Raw genomic sequence first — 25,365 nt, forward strand, 5'->3', positions numbered from 1 at the left:
GCTAGTTGTTTCTATTCAGCCTTCCTTTTTCTGTTTCAATACAATATGGTATATGACACTGACAGATTTATCAAACATATTCGTCTCCACACTAATGATTTTGCACGCTTACTCGATGAACCACTCAATCGTTGAATCCAACCCAAATTCGTTAATAGATACATTTGCGATACATATCGATGCATACAGAGAGAAGAGAGAGAGAGAGAGAGAGAGAGAGAGAGAGAGAGATTTAGTGAAGTGTGTAGATAAATAAAAATAAAAAAGAAAAGGGCCTGAAACGTTAGCAAGCGTTAGGCCGATGACTAAACGCATCCGTTTAGCCGTTCCCACGAGACGTAGCTAGCCCGCCTTCTTCCACTCACATTTGGACAATGAATAAATAGATAAGTGAATACATAAGTAAGTAAGTAAATAAATAAATAAATAAGTTTTTGAAAAATACATCCTATTTTTTGGAAGAGTATATTTTTTAAGGTTATTATGCGATTGGTAGTAGATATTTTGAGACTAGGAATAGCGAAAGCCTAAAACACTTCTTTTGTTTCCTGGGGGAATGGAGGAGTAAAATAAATCACATTGCTCTTAACCTTTTTATTACAACGCCTCCTCTAAGAGTTGGTCCCCTCCACGCCCCCACCCCCCAGGGATTTAAAGGAAAATGAAAAAAAAGAGAAGGGGTGTTTTTATTCTTTTGGGAATGAGTTAGTGAGATATTTAACACTGCTTCTTAGTGACTCTTTTAGAGAATTTTTAATTTTTCGCTAGGGCTCGCGCCCCCCGCCCCCTGGAAATTGCTGACAGCCCCTTAGGGGAGCGCGCCCTCCAGGTTAAGAACCACTGTCCTAGAAAAAGGGTTAAAGATTAACAGTAATGTTAACCAAATAATAAATAATAATAATAATAATAGTAACAATGCTAAGAAATTCACAGTCTCGTGAAAAAGTTTGTGTAATAAAAATATTATATATAGTAATAATATAGTTTACTACGTGATTGTGGATCTTTATCACAATAATAATAATAATAATAATAATAATAATAATAATAATAATAATAATAATAATAATAATTTATATATGTATATATATTTGCAAAATATATGTTTACATATACACCACTGGATTTCTTCACTAATAATAATAATAATAATAATAATAATAATAATAATAATAATAATAATAATAATAATAATAATAATAATAAATTTTAAATTCCCTTCCACACAATTAACAACAAGGGCCAGTGCTCTTCTCTTTTATGGGTGTCACTGTACTACTTCTCATAAGCATGCAAATCATCGAGTTCGGGACGATTAGGCCGTATTATTTTCGGCCGTGAACCTGTTAGGCCGTCACAACTTTAGGGCATATGAAGTTTAGGCCGTAAGACATTGCGGAAGCTCCTTGGTACGCTGCAGTTAGTACTATAGCCCCTCGTGGATCAAAGTATTATATACACCCATTTCTGCCGTTTGCCAGTTTGAATGTTACGGCCTAAATGACTTACACCCGAAACGACCAGGACCCATATCATCAAGCTAGGTCTACAGTAGATATACTGTACAGGTTCGCCCTATGGTCAGGACCACTGGTCTATATGCCTGGTAAGCAAAACAAGGCTCTGGTTAAAGGTTTCGATCTTGGTTCCATATATATTACTGAGATCTCTGACCAAATTCAATTGTTTATTTAAAAAAAAAAACAATTTCCTATGGTGGCGTTGCATCAGTGTTGAAACTGCATTTGCTAACATCCCGGGGACTGAAGTACAAGCAATGAAAGTCATATGCATGGGTCGCCTGAGGTGATGATTGCTTCAAAAAATCATTGCCTCTTGAAAAATTTCGTCTCAGAATGATAGACCAATGTTACTTACAAATTTGCTAGTTCCTAATAAAACAGACTTTGGTCATACAGCGACTACCTTTGGCTTCGTCTTCGTTTATCATCATAACCGGAGATTAGTCGATGCTATTATCAAATGATGTCTACCATTCATTTTCTACATTTGACCACTCAGTGGCTAGTACTAAACACGGCGAAACAGTGCAGGCGAGTCACTGTTTAGCCGTGTTTAGCACTAGCCCCTGGGGGATCAAACAGTTTTGTATATAGTTCGAGGAAGTAATTACCACAGGCCTTAATTGGGTCGTTTGGCAGATAGCATCCGTTAGCTCGGTAGATATCATGCTGCAGTCGATTAGTCTTCCAGCAACAACACTGACGTGCACAACGAAGGCCATGTGACAGGCGCCCTTAGCAAGGACGCTAACTTTATCCACAATGGAAGCCTCTTCTAGCATTTGATAATATTCCAAACCTCGTCCACTGGAACACAGGAATGAACTCTTAACATTCAAATATCACAACCTCCAGAAAATGCTATTATGTTTGCCCTCAATATAAATTTAGTACACACATTTACTGATTACCTCTGCCAGCAAAACATGACAGAGGTAAGGTAAAATTTTCCGTTGATTTTGGCAACTAATCGGGTCTGGCAGATAAAAAAAATAAATAAATAAATTCATGGGGTTTGCCATTGGCGTAGATATGCATTCAGCGAGTGTTCTTTCAGTTGTTAAATCAAGGACTTCTTAACACCACAGCCTAAAGTAGTTACCTCAGCAATGGTTAAAACTTTCCCATAAAGAAAGACCCATTTTTTGCCCCTTGGTCATTGAGACACTTTCATTTTGATTCTCGACGTATGGTTATCACTAACCTTTTCATCAGTTTATCCTATTTTATTATCTCCACATTACCAGACCATCTAAAAAACGCACTGATCCATCTCTTTAACTATACTGACCTTTTCCTGTTTCGACCTCTGGCGTTCAAATCGTCAGGTCAGCGAATTCAAGCAGTAATGGGTCAAGTTTGCATTTGGAATGGGGACCGTCGATGGATGCCAGATGTTGCCGAGACATAAGTGCCTGTTCCCACGCCATGTGCATGAGGCTGGGAAACGCATCCCATAATCAGTGTTTACAACGGAAGAATGACCTTTAAATATATGTTTATGGATAGAGAGAGAGAGAGTGGCATGTTTTATATTGTGAATCCGTAAAATAAAACACGTTTTATATTATAGATTCAGTGCTTATGCTGGTAATCTGCTCTAAGTCACGCTCAACCCTTCGTATAGGTCCAACATTCTATAAAAAAAAAAAAAAACACCGCAAAACAGATATTGAGAATATTATCTTTAATGTGACCAAGAGATAAGATTGTATTGCACCGCATTGTGTACATGTCTTATCTTCGAGTAGCCACGAATACAGGTTACAATCTCATTCATTTTGTAATATGTTCAATAAAACTCGATGGATTTATCAAGTCTGTTTAACAGTACAAATAATATTTTCTGATGAGAGAGAGAGAGAGAGAGAGAGAGAGAGAGAGAGAGGAGAAGCGGGTAAGGGGGGTTGGAGGGGGAGATACTGGCCTGTTGGTACCCCTGCGTCCTGTCTGTCAACTACCATCCAGTCAGTGGCGATGAGATAAGGCAGTTCTGACTTGACATAGTTTCCTGACACGGTGAGCCAAAGAGTAAGATTAGTAACAGCTGACGAAGCTCGAAAGTGGAATTCAGGTAACCAGCTTGGGCCTCTGAATTATGTAATAGTGATCAACAAGCATCTGAGGCCCGCGAGATCGTCTTGTGGGGCTAACTTTGAGCAGGTCGAGGAAATCAGAACACAAGGTTGGTAGGAGTGTTATCTTCGGACCGACATTTGTCGCGTCAGAAATTGAGAATGCTTGTGTATGTGTTCTTGCAAATTTTTGACAGCGAGAGAAATCAGCGTAGATGGGATTGAACCGAAAATAATAAGAGTTTAAAACTAGTTTGCATTGCTCGATAAATATTGTATTTGTACTTTATGCACGCGCGCCCACTATTGCGATATCTATTTTACCTTCATGTTCCCGTGTCTTTAAAACTGCTGGTTAATCCTCTCTTAAACATTCTAACCGTAGTTGCCTATCAACGCGGGCATGTGGTTACGTCTCTGCGATCTGGTTGCATAGTCCTGTCGTCCACATCAGCCACCACTTTTGAGTAAGGGGGCCGTGCTGGTACAATGCCGTTCTCTCGAAAACCAGCCAGCTACCAGCTTTCTTTTAGGCCAATAGAAATGCTTGTTAAATAAAACAGACATTTGGAAAGCGTGTGAGTTTATTTCAAGCTCTGTTTTTGCAGTCGTAGACAAACGAAGTACTAATAAGAAATAATGGTTGTCCTCATCGTGAAGTCGGACATAAACACGCGGGGAATATAGTCACTTCGTCTTTAAGCGTAAACCAAAAAGACTAAATGTAAATGCAAACATGGACTTCCCAAGACTAGGCCTTCAAGTGTCCACTTCCGGAAAATCTGTAGATGAATCGCCGATCAGAACTTTCAAAAGGTTACATTCAGTCAAAAAGAAATTGTGAGAGTCAGTGGTCAACCCTTAATAATAATAATAATAATAATAATAATAATAATAATAATAATAATAATAATAATAATAATGGACAATCTACAACCCAAGAAATATACGATGGAGGTCTAAAAGAGTATATCAAAACGCAAGAAGAGGAATCGTAATGACAAAAGAGCAACAGGCTCTCGGTTTATTTTGTGATTCTGTTAACCACAAAAGCACAACCGTTTTTCCCTTGCGTGAGGTTCGTGTAGGACAGTGAGTTCACTCCCCTGAAATGCTATCCCCCAAACTTAGAGTTAAAAATAATAATGTTTCGAGGTCGGACTTTTAAGTACCAGTTAACTGATTATATCTAATCAACATCAATTTTTTAAAAGAAGAAGAGTCCCTATCTTACCAGAAAAGAACATGTTACCAGGAGCCTGAAACCTACAGTATTTTCGCATGAGTTGGTCGTAAATATTACCGAAAATTCATATAAAATCCAGGCAATAAGATATTTGATCTTGTTTCTTAATAATGTCTGAAATACAGGGTTTCTTTTTGCTGAGAGCGATGCGCGTCCTGCCGAGAATTGAGATGATTTCCAAACTTGGATATAGTTTTACTCACTCGAGTAGTACTAGGAACTGTCCGTTGCCGCCAACCACAGCGGAAATGCTAGCTCGGACAGCCTTCAGCTGTAATGGAGGGTACTAAAAGACAAACGAAATCATCTAGTAAAAAGAGCAATGGCAAATAAAGAAAAGATATTTTTCTCGACCTCATCCTCACACCTCCGACAGTAAATACCTTAACCCAGGTTAGGAACCACCGCACCGCCTAGAAGAACTGAACTATAGCAGCCAGTGCAAATCCGGATGGTTTCTGAAAAGCTTCAGTTTTACATTCCGAAAGTTACTGGAGATGAAGTGGAAAAAAGATGGAATTCCACATAAACTTGAATCAGGTTAGCGTACTCAACATTCCCGCTGGTGATTACTCTGCAGAAGAGGCGGGAGGGTATACAAATAACTGGCCTTGAATCATCAAAGGGCATAGGGCAATTGTGTTAAAGTTTTACCACAACTTTTATCTATCAGGGCCACACAAATCAGAGTTGTTCTGTGTTTGGATTCCCGGATGAGACAGATCTTCATCAATCATTTAGAAAACCATTGGTCTAATGGGACTGCCGCGATGGACTGCGCTGCCAGAATCTTAATCCTATATGCTGGAAATGTTCGCTGGAACCCGTCCTTATCAAACACCAATGAAAATATAAACGTGCCAAAAAATTAAAAGTTTTGTGATTCATTAATGCTTAGGAAATGTTGTATCCCTTTATTCTGCGAGTTCTTTTGTTGTTGTGCAGTCATTTACTATAATTGGGTGTTAATCTATTGACAAGTTTTAATTCTGTGAAGGTGTAAAACTTGTAACCCGCTAGGGGACCGCACTGGCATGGTGATTGTACGGTCCATTCCATTCGTTGCCTATATGATCATGCGTTGTTGACGGGAGATGTTCTCGTCACTGGAAATTTTAATTGATTAAATAACTATTTTGATTCATCATTTGTGATGTCAATGACGGTGGCCACTCTGAAAAATGAACGTCATAATAGGCATTTACGCTTGGTGAATCAGTCATTTTGAAGTTTGCTAAAAGTGAATCCATAACTAGTTTGTCATCAAGTTTTATAAAAAAAAAAAAAGGCTTATAGAAAATTCGTGAAAATAGATATCCCATGAAAACAGACAAATGCAGGTCTTGTGATTCAGACTATGCATAATATAAATCCAAATATTATGCCACTAAAACTTCTTACTGATGCAAACTGTCACCTAATGAACCGTTACAAGAATGGCGAAAATAAGCACACATACAGATTTTATTATTATTATTATTATTATTATTATTATTATTATTATTATTATTATTATTATTATTATTATTATTATTATACAGCAAGCAATGCACAGCTTTTCATGTCTAGGTCAACAAGTCATAAAACAGCAACGTCCTATATGCCTAAACATTGTTTTTCCTCTCTCACTCCATTACAACGAGAAATAAAACTCGCGATTAACCATTTTGACGAGAGGCATCTCATTAAAGTGTCGATAAAAGTGTGGGATGTAAGTTGTAAAAGAGCTCCTTTATCTTAAGAATAGCTAAGAGAGTTGTTTAGCGCCCAAAGATAAGATAAGTTCACTCAGCTGCAAACATTGCTCATCTTCCGTCTCCTCTTCTTCTTCTTCTTCTCTTCGCACGACTAAGGCGAGTCTCACGGGCCCTTTCCTGTCATTACTTTCTTTCTTACATCGTTTTTGATGCGTCCTACCCATCCCTTCTCTAGTCTCTCTCTCTCTCTCTCTCTCTCTCTCTCTCTCTCTCCAGGAAACTTGACGGTGAATGCGTGTAGAGGTGAGTGGTGTATTGTATAGGAGGGTTCGTCACAGCTCCGGTGAGCCTCCTGTGTTGGCATGTTAATAAGTTGATGTTTTGGAAGTTTTTGCCAAAGCGTTTCATCTTTGTTGTACCGGTTGAAGGATCAACGTGGCAGTATGTTATGAAACAGCTTGTTTTATATATATATATATATATATATATATATATATATATATATATATATATATATATATATATATATATATATATATATATATGTATATAATATATATATATATATATATATATATATATATATATTTACATATATATGTATATATGTTATATATACATATATATATATATACAGTATATATATATGTGTGTGTGTTTTGTCTATATATATATATATATATATATACAAGTATATATATATATATACAAGTACTGTACACACACACACACACACACACACACACATATATATATATATATATATATATATATAGATGGAGAGAGAGACAGAGAGATATATAGAGATGGAGAGAGAGAGAGAGAGAGAGAGAGGTATACTGCCATTATATGAATACGAATGTAAATTAGAAAAGGTATAAGACTTGGAACTGATCGCGTCTATTTGTGTTCTAATTTGACTGTTGTCGCCCCAATCCTTAGAAAGACTTCAAAATGTACTGCATTTTTTTCATTCAATCATTTTAGCTTTTCGTTTGAAAATGTTAGACACGTAAGTGTTCCTAGAACGTCAGCCCGTTGTCTTTATTCATTTCAGTCACGCAGGACAAAATTATGAACCAAGATGACTGAAGGCTTCATTTAATACTAATACGTCTTATGGTAATTCAGCTATCAGTCAAGTTCAAAGGCTTTAAATCCTTGATAAAATTATATAATTGAGCATGGTTCTACGCATGTCACTCCTCTCTAGTTAAACTAAGCACTTATTCATCAAAGGTAGAATTCCCTCCAGAATTCTACTGACCAAGAATAAAAATACTATAGACCAGTATCAACATAAAGGTTAAAGGAAGAGTGTATAAGACAGTAGTGAGACCAGCTTTGATGTATGGAGCAGAAAATGGCCGGTAAAGAGAGTGCAGGAGAAGAAATTGGATGCAGTACAGATGAAAACGCCTAGATGGATGTTTGAAGTAACAAAAATGGACAGGATCAAAAATGAAAGAATGAGAGGAACTACTAAAGTCGTAGAACTATCAAAGAAGGCCCAGGAAAGAAGACTGAGGTGGTATGGCCATGTGATGAGAAGGGATGAAACATATGCAGGGAGGAGAGTGATGCAGATGGAGGTGCCTGGTGGGAGAGAGAGCAAGAGGAAGACCGAAGAAGCGAAGGTGGATGGATGTAGTTAGAGAAGATCTGAGAGAGAAACAATTGTCAGAGGACGATGTGTTTGACCTAGTCAGGTGGAGGAAAGTTGCCAGAAACATCGACCATGCATAGAAGTGAGAAAAGATGCAGAGAAAGAAGAGAAGACCAATAAACCTACCCCAACCTCTACTGGATATCAGATTCCAATCCGTGGAACAGCCGTGCACTATCATTAATTGAGATTTTTATCCTTTATATAAAATTTTTGGTATGTAAATCTTGCAAAAAACATTCAAGTACTTTCTGGGGCTGCTGTTTTTTGCTAATTTTCCCAGCTTAAAATCAGTAACTTTGCCCGACTTGTAAAGAGAAGCTGTGCCCCACTGAACTGCTGAGCCTTAAAGGCAAAAGTCCCACATTCTTCACAACTAATACACGCTCTTTAGATTTTAATGCCAACAGTGTTCCTTTATGATCTAATTGCCAAAGACGATTCCAGGCTCAGTGCTGGTTTGTATGATCCATAGATGAGAAATGTAAGATATTGGGATCTTTCCTAGATAGTGACCCCAAGGGTTTTCGGGGGTCGTTATCTAGGACTAATATTTCTTGGGAGTCATTATCTTTATGATATTTACAGTCTTTTGTTTATGTTTTTACGGTCATCCCCAACGAGACTGTACTGAACACAGAGGTGGATACATACCGGGTTAAAACGCTTGGGGGTCACTATCTAGGAAAGATCCAGATATTGATGCCTTAAAGTCAACAACATTGATGTTGCAGTGTCAAAATTCTCTTCATTTATAAGTTACTTTGGATCCAAAGGTCAAGAATAGCACTAGTTACAGTATGTAGATTCTCAGTTTACGCAAAAAATCGATTAATCGCCTTCTTTGTCTATAACTTTATTCCTTTTATGACAAATGATTATTTTCATCGCCATGGTATTAGATCTGACTCTTTCCACGATGAAATGCGTGCTTTCTTTGTATGCGTTTCTGTCATAATTTTCATAACTTCTGATATTTTCTAAGTAAATATAAACTTGCTCGGCTTCCCCTCACCTTCTTATATAGGAAGTGAAATGTTGTGATACCTAATTTTGAGTGCTTTCTTTTATCAGAAAAACAACCCTCAGAATTTTCTTGACCTTTGCTGTTGCTCTGCCCAACACTATAAGTGGCCTGACTACTGCATTTTTACTAGAATATTCAAGCTCTTGGAGATGACGAATGTACACAAGAACCTATATTAATAATGTTTGTATTGTATATCAGGTGCACAATAATATTCAGTTGTGAATTATTGTTGATTTTATAAAAACGGTACAAGAGCTTTCGAACATTGTCCTGGGTTCATCTTCAGTCTAACTCAGTGGTTCTTAAACTTTTTTGCCTTGCAACCCCCCTCTGCATTATGTATAGACCCCATGCCCCCCTACCCCAGAAATTTTTGCCAACTGTAATCTATAAACAAAATGTTGTCTATTTGTATGCTATTATACTTATCATAACAATAAAAGACAATTCATAAACAAGATTTGAAATTAAAATTTACTTATAATTTGAATTTTTTTGCCAATGTTTTGAGGTAATAATTAGAAAATATATGGAAGCAATGATAACGTTTTTGGCAATTTTGTAATTAACATCACAAATTAAAAAATAATAGGCACCATCTGGCAACTCTCTTGCGCCCCCTTGGAAGCTTCGACACTTTTAAGAGAACTGGTCTAACTGAAGATGAGCCCAGGACAGGGTTCGAAAACTCTTGTAACGTTTTTATAAAATTAACATAATTCATCACTGAATATTATTGTGCACCTGATATACAGCATATCCCGTCCTCGATCTAGAGGAGAAAGACCTATACCAATGTTTATATTGTCTTGTCTTTCACTAATATTGGTGAATGCAATTAATACTTTCCTATATACGAATCTCAATATTTCTTTCGCAGGAAGATGGAAAAACCGAGGAAAAAGCTCCCAGCTCAGCACATGCCTTCGCAGCTGCTCAGTCAAGAGGCGAACGCCAAGTTCTTCGCTCTGCTGGAGGCTAGAACACAGGTTTTGTATCAAATATCTATTCTCATGCAGTGTTTGAACCTCATGTGATTCTTCCTTCATTTCTGAAACTGAAAAAGCATTTCCAACTTTTGATATTGTCATGACAGGTGGATGACGACATCCTTTGGAAACTATTGAAAGTCAGTGATGAGGCTGTTGAATATCAAACATTAAAAACTAATTAATCAACATTTTTTATACTTTCGATTGACTCATTATTCATTTAGATTTCCCTACCAACAACAACAGGCCTTGTGCACAGCGTTTGTGAACGTCGTTATGTCCAAACCACCCGAACGCCCGGAATGGAAGCCGTTACGTACTGGTGTCGCCACGCTTATAAAGGACCACAATAGGAAGTCTTATTACATTCAGGTAACTTCCCAATAACTTGTAAGTTCAAGTAACATACGGAGAGTACAGAGAGGAAATATGATGTTATTTGGTACACAAACCTTCCCGTAGGGGGTTAGTGCCGTCAGTACACCTCACGCGATGCACTTTAGGCATTACTTAAGGTTCTTTGCAGAGTCCCTTCGGCGCCTTGCTGCAACCTTTTTCATTTCTTTTACTGTACCTCCGTTCATATTCTTTTTCTTCCATCTGACTTTCCAACCTCTATGAAATTTGTATCCTAGTGCAAATGCGAGATTTTCCTCCTGCTACACATTTCAAAACTTCTTACTATCAATTTCCCTTTCAGCGCTGAATGACCTCATAGGTCCCAACGCTTGGCCTTTGGCCTAAATTTTACATTCGATTCTATTCTCTTCTCTCTCTCTCTCTCTCTCTCTCTCTCTCTCTCTCTCTCTCTCTCTCAGTTCCTCATTGAACGGGTCGATATCTTACTCGGCTAGCACTCTGCTAGGCCCGCGTTCGATTCTCTGGCCGGCCAATGAAGAATTAGAGGAATTTATTTCTAGTGATAGAAATTCATTTCTCGCTATAATGTGGTTCGGATTCCACAATAAGCTGTAGGCCCCGTTGGTTCTTAGCCACGTAAAATAAGTCTAATCTTTCGGGCCAGCCCTCTCTAGGAGAGCTGTTAATCAGCTCCTCAGTGGTGTGGTTAAACTAAGATATATTAAACTTTCTCTCTCTCTCTCTCTCTCTCTCTCTCTCTCTCTCTCTCTCTCTCTCTCTCTCTTTCCTTGACCTTTGATTGAATAAAGACAATGGGTGCTTCCTTGAGTGTTACCTTTCATGTAGTAATGGCTGCAATTATGCCTGCAGGAATAAACTAGCAGAAAATTGTTAGTGCTTTCGAGTGCTTTCGTCCTAACAGCGTAGCTTTTTGAAAGAGCAAACCAGATATCTGAGGAGGATCAAATATTTCAAGAAAAACGGCCACATAGCAGATCTTGGCAAGGGCTGTGTTTCTTTACTGTTCATTTTTGATATTGCAGAAGTATTGCAATGGGAACATTTTATATTTTGAGAGAATTTAGATATGGCGAAGATTTTCCATAATCCTGGATTCATGTAGTGACGTGAGTTGCGAAAGACATTACCAGACAAAACTTAAGCATGTCTTGAAACATGCTTAAGTTTTTGTTTATCATTAATAATAATAATAATAATAATAATAATAATAATAATAATAATAATAATAATATTTTTTCGAAACCGAGGGATAACATTTTTGAAGGTAACTGTCTTGTAACATGCTTCAGTCTTTATCTAATAATAATAATAATAAAAAGAATAATAATAATAATAATAATAATAATAATATTTTAAAAATAATGACATCTTTATTTGTCTTAAAACATGTTTAAGTCTTGACTAATAATCTTTAATAATAATAATAATAATAATTAAAATAATAATAATAATTTTTATGACATAAGGTAAACTTAATAATAGTTTTATAATAATAATAATAATAATAATAATAATAATAATAATAATAATAATAATAATAATAATTTTCAAAACCGAAGGTTTGACATCTCTGAAAGTAACTGTCTCGAAACATGCTTAAGTTTTATCTAATAATAATAATAATAATAATAATAAGTATTTTCTTATTTTCTAACTCATATAAATCCTTGTGTTCTGAAACGGCACCTGTGTGATGTTATCGGCGTAACCTATGACCCGGTGAGCTAGCTCGTTTAAATAGCTAGCATATTTCAGTAGCTGTTCGTGTAATAACTGAACGTACGGTAAGTGAGTAAGACAGAAGAGAGCTCTTCAGCAATAATTTCATTTCAGAATTTTATTTTTGCAGATATACGACATCGTAGACTGGGCGAAGGCGAGAGAAGAAGAGTTGAAGAAGGGGACGCCTTACCACGTCTCTTTGCCGACGTTCCACCAACTCGAAACGTCGGTTAGTTCGCCGTCATTCTGTTTCTGCCACTTCTTCGATAATAATAATAATAATAATAATAATAATAATAATAATAATAATAATAATAATAACTCGACAGGATCTGATCTTTTTATCTGGCACCCCCGGGTGACAGTTTGGGAGACATGACACAGCCACCCAGCCCCTGCAAACCAGTTTGTCCACACCGGGTGGTGCGGGGTAGGTAGGGGAAAGGGAGGGTAGGGGAGAAATGCACCCTCCTCCTGCAAACCTGTTCGTCCGCCCTGGGTGGTGCGGGGTAGGTAAGAGAATGGGATGGTAGGGGAGATATCCGCTCTCCTCCTGCAAACCTGTTTGTCCGCCTCTGGTGGGGGCGGGGTAGATAGGGGGTCGGGATGGTAGGAGAGACATGACACATCCACCCTCCTCCTCCTGGAAACCTGGTTGTCCGCCCCTGGGTGGGGTGGGGTAGTTAGAGGAACGGGAGGGTAGGGGAGACATCCCCCATCCTCCTGCAAACCTGTTTGTCCGCATCTGGTGGGGGGGTAGATAGGGGACTAGGGTAGGCGAGACAGCGTGCCAAAAAGCTCGTAATAATAATAATAATAATAATAGTAATAATAATAATTTATGCCATAAAAATCCACAATTGTGTAGTAACTGTATTACTATGTAAAGGACAACAGCATATTTGATATGTTTGATGATCGGAGGGTGGATGATCAACATACCAATTTGCAGCCCTCTAGCCTCAGTAGTTTTCAAGATCTGAGGGCGGACAGAAAAAGTGCGGACGGACAGACAAATATCCATCTCTCTAATAGTTTTCTTTTACAGAAAACTAATAAGGCAGTACGTTTTGCAGACAACGAATCCCATATTGTGGAATGCAAGACACAAGACCTCTAGAATGCTCGTATTTATTCATAAAGATTATGTTTATACTCCACATTTGGCTGCAGGGAGCCCCCATAAACCGCCGAGCTTAAAATCATTTTACTTACGTGATTTTGGTTAGAGGTGTGAAAGTAAACTTGAATGTAATGTGGTACTGTTGGGCTTACGGAATCTCAAAAGTAGTTTTTAATTGTTTTTAATATATATATATATATATATATATATATATATATATATATATATATATATATATATATATATATATATATATATATATATATATATATATATATATATATATATATAGGAAAGAATTTTATCACATCACCGTGATTCATATACAAGCTTAAGACTTGACTAATTAGCCGATCTTATACCATAAAACCGTTTCATGATTCTGTTTTTAGTAATTTCCATAGTAATTTTCTATGTAATTTCCTTGTTAATTTTGTAACCTTGACAAATATTCGCATTACTACCGATTCTGAATGTTGCTTATCCCTTTTATTTTTTTAAGCTAACTTAACATTTCCGGGAAGAATGATAGATTCCTGTGTTTATATTCATCATTTTTCGGTCCAACACAGCAAGTTCGCGGCAATTCTTCGCAGTCTCCATGCCAGCCGTAGGAAATGAGTCAACATCCCGATTTTACTTCCTTTCATTTTATAATGTTCCTTAGTTTTTTTGTTTTTTGTTTTTGTAAAGGATCCTGGCAGAAAAATGTTTGCTTCATTTAATATTGTTGAAAATTATTCTATTTTTTTTTTCACATTTTCCCGTTAAAGAAAAATGTCAATTTATTTGACAGATTTTTATTTTCACTTTCTGGAACGGGTATCGTCTTCTCCCTCTTACTGAACCAGTGCTTTCCGCAGTTTTGGTCCTAATTTTTGCTATTCATTAGAGTTAAATAGATTTAGAACTAAATACATAAAACAAAAATACACACACATTTACATATATATATATATATATATATATATATATATATATATATATATATATATATATATATATATACATAATTATATCATATATATATATATATATATATATATATCTATATATATATATATATATATATATATATATATATATATATATATATCTTGAGCAGCAGATTTGCTGCTGGTGGCCAATTTTAGAAGTGTTAATCTTAAAACAGAATTATACAGTCTCATGAAACTGTCCTAAATTTGTCTTACTTTCTTTGAATGAAACAGAACAATTGCCCAAAGTACATCCGCAGGGCAAAGGAATCCTTTCTTATTATCAAATGAGAGTTTTTGAGATTTTAACGTTGGGAGATCCTTCTTCATTTCTATCCATTGCACCCTGTAGGAGGGTAATGCCGTCAGTGTACCTCATGCGGTGCACTGCAGGCATTCCTTAAGGTTCTCTGCAGCATGCCATCGGACCCTAGCTGCAACCCTTTTCATTCATTTTACTGTACGTCCTTTCATATTCTCTTTCTTCCATCTTACTTTCCTCAACCCTCTCCTAACAATTGATTCATAGTGCAACTGCTTTGAGGTTTTCCTCCTGTTACACCTTTCAAACCTTCTACTCTCAATTTGAGTCTCAGCGCTGTATGAACTCATAGGTCCCAGCGCTTGGCCTCCGGCCTAAATTCTATATTCAGTTCAGTTCACTTCTATCCGATGCATTGCCAACAGCTGTTGTCACCTTTCGAGGGTGGCAGATGGTGTCAGATGGAAGTGACTTCACCGAGACGGGAAACGGAGAGTGGGGGCGGGGGTGGGAGTGTTTGGAAGGGACCGGGGCTGGTTTTGCTTGAATGTCAGAACTGCGTCTCAGTTGCAAAGGTCAGTGGCGCTGGCGATATTTCTCAGGGCTGGAAACACTAATAATAATAATAATAATAATAATAATAATAATAATAAATAATAATAATAAAAGGGAACCAGAAAAAGATGACTGATTAGCAATGAAGCAATAATAGTAATAATAATAATAATAATAATAATAATAATAATAATAATAATAATAATAATAATAATAATAACAGGAAACTAGAAGAAAGATGATTGATTGGCACAATAACGATTCTGCCTTTATTTTCATCTTTATATTATATATAAACCGTGTAACGAGACGTATCAAGATTTATCATGGATTTGCATTCTTCGCTGTTCTAGCTGGTATTTGTAATCGACGTAATGTTATTATGCCCTTTGGCGCAAAATTTTTAGATAAAGAGTGAGAAAAACCTGGGAATTCCTCTTAGAAGTTGCAAGTTGGTGATAAATGATTTGCAGATGAAACATGAGCATGCAAATTCAAATTAACTCTGAAACAAGTTTAATTACGATTATCTATGTGTGTATATGTACATATATATATATATATATATATATATATATATATATATATATAATATATATATATATATATATATATATATATATATATATATATATATATATATATATATATATATATATATATATATATATATATATATATATATATATATATATATATATATATATTTTATATATATATATATATATATATATATATATATATATGCTTTGCAAAGTTTTTCTTGTATGCAGATTTCGTTGAATTCAATGGCTTTTTGGTTGTTGATCAACTTTTATTAGTTTCACGATACTTTCTAAATCTTCTACGATCATCAACTACACTTTAAAGAACGTAGAAGATTTAGAAAGTATTGGGAAACTCGTAAAAAAGTTGACCAACAACCAAAAAGCCATTGAATTCAACGAAATCTGCATATATATATATATATATATATATATATATATATATATATATATATATATATATATATATATATATATATATATATATATATATATATATATATATATTCTAATTTACTTTGCCCCTCTTATATTCAAGGATAAAACTCTGGCGGTTAAAGGGCGCAAAATGATACCATGTTACTCCATTTACTCTCTTCTGCCAAGAGATGTTTCAGCAGCTGACCATTAGCCATCGTCAGGACTACATCTTGAGGATAAGAAGAGCATACAGTGAGGATGATAGCGTCCCAGAGTGTCCAGATTTAGAGATTTTTGGACAAAAACCCAGAAACGCGACTTTTATAGAATCTTCCTCAATTGCAAATAAAATTGGAGGCTTTAGCCCCCTGGGAACTTAATTTTGCAGACCCCTCCCATACCCTCAAAATGACCTATATAATGTTTTACTTTTTGAACCCGAATAATTTTTGGAATTTTGGTTTCTTTATGGTTTAGAGGTGAAAAGCAACTTTTATAGAACCTCCCTCAATTAAAGATTAAATTGGAGGTTTCAGTCCACTGGGAACTTAATTTTGCAGGCCCCTCCCATACCCTCAAAATAGCCTATATAATGTTTTAGTTTCTGAACCCAAATAATTTTTGGAATTTTGGTTTCTTTATGGTTTGGAGGTCAAAATGAATTTCTTTTGTATGTTTATCAACCCTCTAGCCAGTTCGTATGTATGTATGTATGAAAGTGTCTATGTTTGGAAAAGCTGCACTTTCCTATCTGAATAAAATGTATAATTCTCAGCTCATTTACAGACAGGCAAAGCTATGGGACTGAAGTTTTCACTCGAAAAAGAAGCCAAGACGTTTGCCCAGATAGCCAGGGACATCACCATCACTGGACATTACAAAAGTGACAGTGAGTAAAAACAGGCTCCTTCATGTAGAATGTCCCCGTAGGAGGGTAGTGCCGTCAGTGCACCTCACGTGGTGCACTGTAGGTACTACAGTACTTAAGGGTCTTTGCAGTGTCTCTTCGGCCCCTAGCTGCAACCCCTTTCATTCCTTTTCCTGTACCTCCGTTCATATCTGCATCACTTTCTCCCACGTATGTCTTTCTCACCCGTCTCGCTCCAGTCAATTGTTTCTTGATGGTTCAACTTTATCAGTTCCTCTCGTTCTTTCATTCTTGATCCAATTTCTTCTCTTCCACCTCTTAGACCTTTCTGCTACGTCAAGCTGGTTCCTTTTCTTTGGGCTGTTAACGGAGGTGCCGTTACGTGAGTCTCGGTATTTTTGAGTCGCAAATTCTGGATTGATTCTTGTTCAGAGGAAAGAGTAATCTGTGCCTTGTGTGTTCTTGAGGGCCAATTCAACACTTTCCATTATAACCTTTTAGTCTCGCAGCGTCCCATCGACCCCAAGCTAACCTCTTTCGTTCAGTTTACTGAAGACTGTTCATGTTTCTGTCCTCCATCTTACTTTCCTCAGCATCCCTGACAAGTCTTGTTAACCTTCAAACCTCTTCATCCCTCAATTTCCCTTTCGTAGACCCCAGGGCTTGGCCCTTGGCCCGGATTTTATGATTTTTTCCAACAAGGAATTCTACCAAATAAAATACCAAAGGGGCTTTGGGAATGCAGGATTCTCTTCCTTGCAGTTAAACTTTGCTCTTTCTGTTTTTTTTTTCCGTCAGAGAGGACGAGTGTTTCATGTTTTTTTAGTTTTTTTTTTCCTTTTCCTGACAAAAGTTCATAATCTCTTTCTCCCATCTTTTCCGTTCTCCTAACAATTGGCAATAGGTTTTCTCCTGAGCTTAATCACCTTTTAGACCTTTCTGCTCTCAATTTCCTTTTTCAGGGCTTAATGATACTGTCCCATTAATTTGGAAAAAGATTCTTCAAAATGTGAGAATATCTTCCCAATGCACTACTTTCCATTATAACCTTTTAGGCCTAACCTAACCTAATGTTTATTGGTAGAAGATTATAGTTTTAGGCTACTTCTTTCCATCCACTGACAAGTCTTGGAATCACCTTTGCTTCCCCCTGGCCCGCCCTGATTCCTGATTTTTTTAATATTCCCAGAGACATTTCTATTGTTTATTAAGCTTCCCAGTTTTTTTTCCTCACATTTTTTTTTTTTAGTTTTTTTATGTCTAGACAGTGAAGAGGCATTAGGTGTTTTTCCGTTACTTAAAAAGGAGAATAATTTTTCTTGAGCTTAATCATAGTAATTATTGCAGCCGCTTGAGATTAACATATACTGTCATTAATTTGAAAAAGATTCTTAAAATGGAGAATATTCTCCTTCATGTATAATTTACACATGTTTATTGGTATAGATTATATTACATATGTTTACTTGTACAGATTATATTACACATGTTTACTGGTACAGATTATATTACACATGTTTATTGGTACAGATTATATTGCACATGTTTACTGGGACAGATTATATCACATATGTTCACTTATACAGAATATATTACACATGTTTGCTTATACAGATTATATTACACATGTTTGCTTATACAGATTATATTGCTCATGTTTCCTGGTACAGATTATATTACACACGTTTACTGGTACAGATTATATTACACATGTTTCCTGGTGCAGATTATATTACACAAGTTTCCTGGTACAGATTATATTACACATGTTTTCCTGGTACAGATTATATTACACATGTTTCACTGGTACAGATTTTAGGTCCTTTTGATGAAAAAAGGACTTTTAGAACTGTCTCTCTAGCAACAAAATAAAGGAAAAAATTCATCTCGTGAGTTATCAATCCGAAAGTCTTTTGTTTCATTTGCTTCTTATCCCAGTTAATTATACGATTTGGATTCCATTTCCTTCTCTTCTCCCCAAGTTCTCTGATATGCTCCACTTCAAGAATTAATTTGCCATCACCCTTTGCCCAGGGAAAAGCTTGTTAACACCGTGAGAATCTTTATTCGAAGCAAATTCTGTCATATTTTTGTTCTTGATGCCCTTTACAAATCTTTCCTAGATAGTGACCCCCACGGGTTTTAACCCGGTATGTATCCACCACTGCGGCGTGTTTAGTACAAGCCCATTGGGGATGACCGTATAAACATAAACAAAAGACTTTAGATATCATAAAGATAATGACCCCCAAGAAACATTAGTCCTGGATAATGACCCCCGAAAACCCTTGGGGGTCACTACCTAGGCAAAATGCCCCTTTTCAGTTTTGAAACCAAGTTTGAGTGAAAGTCAGAAAACTGTGAGGAAATAAAGTATGTCTTTTAAATTTCTTTCAGTAATGCAACCCATAAGTCACGTCACTGTTCAGCTAGTCCGCTGGTATGGTGGTTAATGTCGCGGCATGCCACTCAGATGTGGCAGGTTCGCGTCTCCCCCCGGGCGATGAAAAATCACTGGCTCTGTATCATGATCAGTTACTGCTGCAGTGTGGGGTCTGTGGTGGGTGGATGAAACCAACATTCTTTGGAAGCTTGAATTTCAAGTCAATGGCCCCTTTGGCGTGCTTGTTCCATGTGAATAGGTTTCATCAACTGAATTAATAATAATAATAATAACTGCTTCTCTGCGTTTCTCATGCATCAGTTCATTCCCGTCCTCCCTTTATGACTGAAGAGTTCTAATGTGACAAGTTTTGTTTCTTTAAAGGGGAAGTCTTCTGCATTCAAAATAATACACTGCCTTAGTACTTGCCATTTGAATATTAAAAATATTAATAAAACCAATTTAGTTAATCGTGGTCATCTCTTAAAGTTCTGCCGTTGTCGTTATATAGAATTATATAGATTTGCAAACGAAATCCAGTCAAAGATAATACTAAACCATGTTCATGATTTTAAAATGCGGATAAGCGGAGGGCATTAAATTAGATAACTGAAACTGCAGAAAACATTTCAAAAGTTGAAGACTTTACAATATTATCCTGATGTTTGTACTTTTTTATGGAGCATTTTCCTTAGCTCATTCAAAGTATGATTCAAGTCTGATGTTTCACAATACTGGTGTCTGCTGCTGAAAAGCCATGAGGTCTTTAAAGTTAGAAGGAAGTAACCGATAAGCAAGGAGGAAAAGAAGTCACTGAATCAGTCATTTCTGTGAGATTTAAAAACTTTTTGGTTGCCTTTATTCGAGCACTTTTTCGCATTCGCTCTATTCTTAAGTGCAAGTAACTTTATCGGGACTTACTCATCAGGTTCTTCGCTGACCGTCAACACCAACGACAAGACAAGCACTGGAGATGCCTCAGAAAACAGAACTACCACTTCAGCACCTCCTCCGCCGCCTGCCAAGAAAGCCACCACTCTCTCACGGCCTCCAAGACCGAAGTCCATGTACAGGGAGGCTCCAAAATCCCCCCCACCCCCACCACCGCCTTCTGCGAACTCCAGGAATCCTGTGATTCTTGTCAAGACCACCGAGAGTGGTCCTGCCACTGTACCCAGTAAAGCCTCTCTTCCCTCACCTCCAACACCGCCCCCACCTAAGGTGCCCCATCCTCAATCATTACCCTCCACTCCTGTAAACAAAGATGCCCCTGCGCTGATCACTGGAACGTTTCCACTGCAGCCATCTGTGCCTTCCTCTCCAGGCCCTACAGCTACTCTGGACAGAAAGAAACTGAACAAAAAAATCACGTGAGTGATTTATCCCTCAATGGCAATTTATAATTTATTTTTCTATATAGGTGGAATATTTTGTCATTCATTTTGTAGTAGGTTTTATGTTACATTTTTTTCTGATAAAGGTCAAATCAGTTTTTCTCTGGACTATTCTAAAATGGGATCTTTCCTAGTTTTTCTCTGGAGTGATTCTAAAAGGTTTTAAATATGGTTCCACCTTTGCGGCGTTTTTAGTACAAGCCCGTTGGGGATGACCGTAAAAACATAAACAAAAGAACATATAAATATCATAAAGATAATGACCCCAAGAAATATTAGTCCTGGATAACGACCCCTGAAAACCCTTGGGGTCACTATCTAGAAAGATCGGTAAAATGTGATATTTTGTTCACAGGAAAGACATGATTGGAGTGCCTACCAATTTCCAGCACGTGAGTCACGTTGGCTTTGACCCAGATTTTAATTTTGATTCTCAGAAGATACAAGACACAGTAAGTTGATTGTGAACTACAATTATTCATTGACGTTTTGAGGTTTAATGAAAAGTAAACAGATTCTAATTTTACTGTAAACCATTAATGGAAAATCACCTTGAATTATTTATTGACTGAGTGCAGAATGTATAATTTTCAGGTCAGTTTGCATGCAGCATTTTTTTTAACTTTATGAAACAATAATCTTATGCTAAGTTCTGAAGATCATGCAAAAGTGCCTTTTATCTATTATAAATGGACTAAGGAAATGAATAAATCTTACAGTCAGTAAAGGAAACATTTAGCTGATGAAATAATTTTGATAGAGGAAGAGTACACAGTGTATTTTCTCTCTGATAGTTTCAGATGAGCGAACCTTCTAGGAAAACCAATGCGGCACGTGCTCCCCCTTCCAATCCAACCACTTCCAATCCTCCTCCGTCCAATCCTCCTCCTTCCAATCCACCCACTTCCAATCCACCCACTTCCAATCCACCCACTTCCAACCCTCCCCCTTCCAATCCAACCACTTCCAATCCTCTCCCTTCCAATCCACCCACGTCCAACCCTCCCCTTTCCAATCCTCCCCCTTCCAATCCACCCACTTCCAATCCTCCCACTTCCAATTCTCCCCCTTCCAATCCACCCACTTCCAATCCTCCCCCTTCCAATCCACCCAATACCAATCCTCCCCCAATCCACCCAATACCAATCCTCCCCTTCCAATCCTCCCCTTCCAACCCTCCCCTTCCAATCCACCCACTTCCAATCCTCCCCTTCCAAACCACCCACTTCCAATCCTCCCCTTCCAATCCTCCCCCACCTCCTGGCAACAGAAACCCAGTTCGTTCGCCTGCCTCAGATGCATCGCCACCACAACCCAAAGAGGCTGTCTCGACAGTCTCCGCTGAGCCTTCCAGAGGAAAAGAACAGACGTCAGTGTGTGAAGAGCCAAGAGATGGGGGCCCCGAGGCACCGTCATCTTCTGCAGCGACTCCGTCAGCGACTCCGTCAGCGACGCAAGTAAATGATGCGATACACTGTGATACAGAACCTGAAGAGGTTGCCGCAAAAGGCACGGCTGGGGGAAATGAGTCTGAGACCCAAGCTAAACTTCTCTTAGAAGAGTCTGCGCACAAAGCGGCCTTAGATACCTCTGATGGAAGTAGAAATGGTCTCGTGGAAGAGACAATTAATCGTACACGGGGTAATGACTCTGTGATGCAGCCATCAGACGCAGCTACGGACGTGGATCCGATACCAAATTCCACTACAGCATCGTTAGATTCATCTCAGGCGCCAGAGGCAGATATGACACTGAACGATCATTTGCTAGCAAAAAGTGATGCATCTCTCGTTGGCCCTGACCAAAAATGTCAAAAAAATGAAAATGACACAGAGAACGGCGCCAACTACGGCCCAACCCTTTCAGCAAATGAGTCAGATCAATATAACGCAAAAATTCGAGATTCTTTAAAAGAACTCGAAGCGATGTTGGAGGAACTGTCCACTTCATCTTGTGAATCTGTGCCTTCACAGACAACAGCAGAAACGGAGATTCACGACAGAGTGACTCACAGTGCGTCAGAAGACGCTGGAGAGGGAAAAGCAAGCGATGATCTTGAGACCTCCGACGAAACCCGGTCTAGCTGCGAATTCCTCGATGCACAAACTAACGTATCTTCCACTTCTGTCCTCACCTATGACCCGGATCAAGTCGGCCACGAGTCTTTCGACCCGCTAGAAATAAATAAGATGTTCGAAGGGGCTACTCTCCACTCAAATTTCATATTTTCCGCCGAAAACGTGCAAATCCCATTGGCGCCGACCCGGTACCGACGAAAGAAGTCGAAACAGGAGCCTTCTCCCCCTCCCCCGCCGCCAACACCGACAGAAGCTGGCCAGATTGATTCTGAGTACTTATAAAACTTCTTACGGTGATCTTTCAGTCTTCCTTCATTGAAATGGTATTACATTTGTCTTGACAAGATGGGAACTGTTTCCTTGAACATTATCTGGATGTTATATTTCATGGTTTTATTTGGCAATGACTTTCAGTGGTTTTTTAATACATAGGCCTTGGTTTGGCTACGATATCCAGAAATTGTTCAACAGACGAGCTGTGCGTCACTGTGGAAATCTGTGTAATAGATGTGCTGTGTTACTCAGTGCTTTAGACAACTACAGTAATTACAGGAAATTCTTCTTTAAGTGATTTTAGTTTTGCATTGATTGACTTCTGACAACAGTTCCTTACAATTTCTGAATAAATCTGTGTTACATTAATTTGTGTTACATGCAGCTTTACAATTTAAGTTCTTTCAGCAACCTTCTGCATTAGCTGGTCCGCTGGTATAATGATGAGTGTCGTGGCATGCCACTTAGATGTCGCGGGGGTGGCGGCGGTTCGCGTCTCCCCCAGGGAAATGAAAAATCACTGGCTCTGTATCAAGATCAGTTACTGCTGTAGTGTGGGGTCTGCTGCGGTGGGAGGTTGGAACCAACATTCCCTGGAAGCATGAATTTCAGGTCAATGGCCCCTTTGGTGTGCTTGTTCCATATAAATAGGTTTCATATACTGAAATATTAGCAATAATAATAGTGTTTACGTGCAATCACCTTTTAGGTTCATTCATCATGGTTTTGATCTGTTAATTATCAGTTAAGTTCCGAGCTCAATAATAAATGTTTTTTAAATGGACCTCTCCTCTCTTCTTTCCTTGTGGCCAGCAGACCAGAGTCTTTTGAATGCATTCTCTGAAGTAGTGACCACCAGGGTCATATAAATGCACAGTTCCTGTTAACTGAGAACGATGCTTGTCAGGGATAATTTGAATTTCAATGTTGCCCAGAACAATCTTAATTGCTCTTGACTGACATCTCTGAGGTGGACCAGACCAGTGGTTCTCAACCTTTTTTTGGCCCATGCACCCTTTCGCCATATGTCAGAATGTCATTCACCGCCCACCCCTTTCCAAAATTGTCTGCCTCAAAAGGTGCATTTTAAATAATATGCAACAAAATACTAACATAAACACACAAGCCAGCAGAGAGAAAGACCAGCTTGACCTCTTAGTAGCGCGGACTGATGCACACTGCGTTTTGTGTGGTCCTAGAGCCAGTATGAGCCTGCCAACCTGTGGTCACAGTTCCCTCCCTGAAACTCTGAAATTCCTCCCTAGGAGGAAATTCCCCCCTGGTTGAGAACCACTGGACTAGACGATTATTTCTTACTGAGAAAATTTGTGATAATGGATTATTACTCTGAAACCTCATGCTTCATTTGCATACATTCTTTTACATCCAGACGAAAGAAAATGAAATGTATGAACATGCCTCACAGATAGACTGTCCACGGAAAGAACAATGACAAGACTAACATAATGAAGAAATAAAATACAACGTATAAGAAGCATATTATTAATAAAATGTAACAATACCACAGAAGATGCTACCAAGATCTCTTTATGATGCAGAACCACCAGTGTCGTTCTCGTAGTTAATCTGTATTTAAAGCCTAATTAACCTGAAGGAGAGAATATCTTCCATTCTAGTGCACATGACAGTCTGAGCACATTTTAAACGGAATCTGAGCAGAGCATCGAGGAGGCTCATAGCCTCTTCCAGAGATAAGATTAGACTAATAAGGCCAAGCGCCATCTAAGAGACTCAGGTGTACACTATAGCGAGTGGCCCCATTCTACCTGTGCTGATTCCCAGTAGGGGGGTTAGTGCCGTCAGTGCACCTCATGCGGTGCACTGTAGGCATTACTTAAGGTTCCTTGCAGCGTCCCTTTGGCCCCCAGCTGCAACCCCTTTCGTTCCTTTCACTGTACCTCCTTTCATATTCTCTTTCCTCCATCTTACTTTCCTCAACCCTCTCCTAACAATTGATTCATAGTGACACTACGAGGTTTTTCTCCTGTTACACCTTTCAAACCTTCTGTCAGTTTCCGTTTCAGCGCTGAATGACCTCATTGGTCCCGGTGCTTGGCCTTTGGCCTAAATTCTGTATTCAATTCAATACCTGTGCTGATGCGGGAGATAATGAGCCAACACCTTTTATGTTACC

The 25,365-nt window shown here is 38.0% G+C and overlaps 1 protein-coding gene across 2 annotated transcripts; it reads left to right on the forward strand.

Annotated features, from left to right (window-relative positions):
- The first annotated feature begins 3,464 nt into the window (after positions 1-3,464).
- LOC136853200 (actin nucleation-promoting factor WAS-like) lies at positions 3,465-23,994 on the forward strand. Of its 2 annotated transcripts, none has more exons than XM_067128558.1 (8): positions 3,465-3,708; positions 10,118-10,226; positions 10,476-10,601; positions 12,460-12,561; positions 17,001-17,103; positions 20,394-20,835; positions 21,215-21,311; positions 21,654-23,994. In XM_067128558.1, exons 2-8 carry the CDS (start codon positions 10,122-10,124, stop codon positions 23,217-23,219), a joined length of 2,541 nt encoding a protein of 846 aa, XP_066984659.1. In that variant the 5' UTR covers positions 3,465-3,708; positions 10,118-10,121; the 3' UTR covers positions 23,220-23,994. The 2 variants fall into 2 exon arrangements, with proteins under 2 accessions (XP_066984659.1, XP_066984660.1); XM_067128559.1 differs by having other exon boundaries at positions 3,490-3,708; positions 12,444-12,561.
- Positions 23,995-25,365: the final 1,371 nt, after the last annotated feature.

Source organism: Macrobrachium rosenbergii, chromosome 26 (assembly GCF_040412425.1).
Source record: "Macrobrachium rosenbergii isolate ZJJX-2024 chromosome 26, ASM4041242v1, whole genome shotgun sequence".
Lineage (NCBI taxonomy): Eukaryota > Metazoa > Arthropoda > Malacostraca > Decapoda > Palaemonidae > Macrobrachium > Macrobrachium rosenbergii.

Excerpts from the sequence above, each read along its gene's own strand:
- LOC136853200 (XM_067128558.1), top strand. The coding sequence starts at position 10,122 with ATGGAAAAACCGAGGAAAAAGCTCCCAGCTCAGCACATGCCTTCGCAG. Across the intron at positions 10,227-10,475 it reads TGCTGGAGGCTAGAACACAG|GCCTTGTGCACAGCGTTTGT; the intron begins GTTTTGTATCAA and ends CAACAACAACAG. Across the intron at positions 10,602-12,459 it reads GGAAGTCTTATTACATTCAG|ATATACGACATCGTAGACTG; the intron begins GTAACTTCCCAA and ends TTATTTTTGCAG.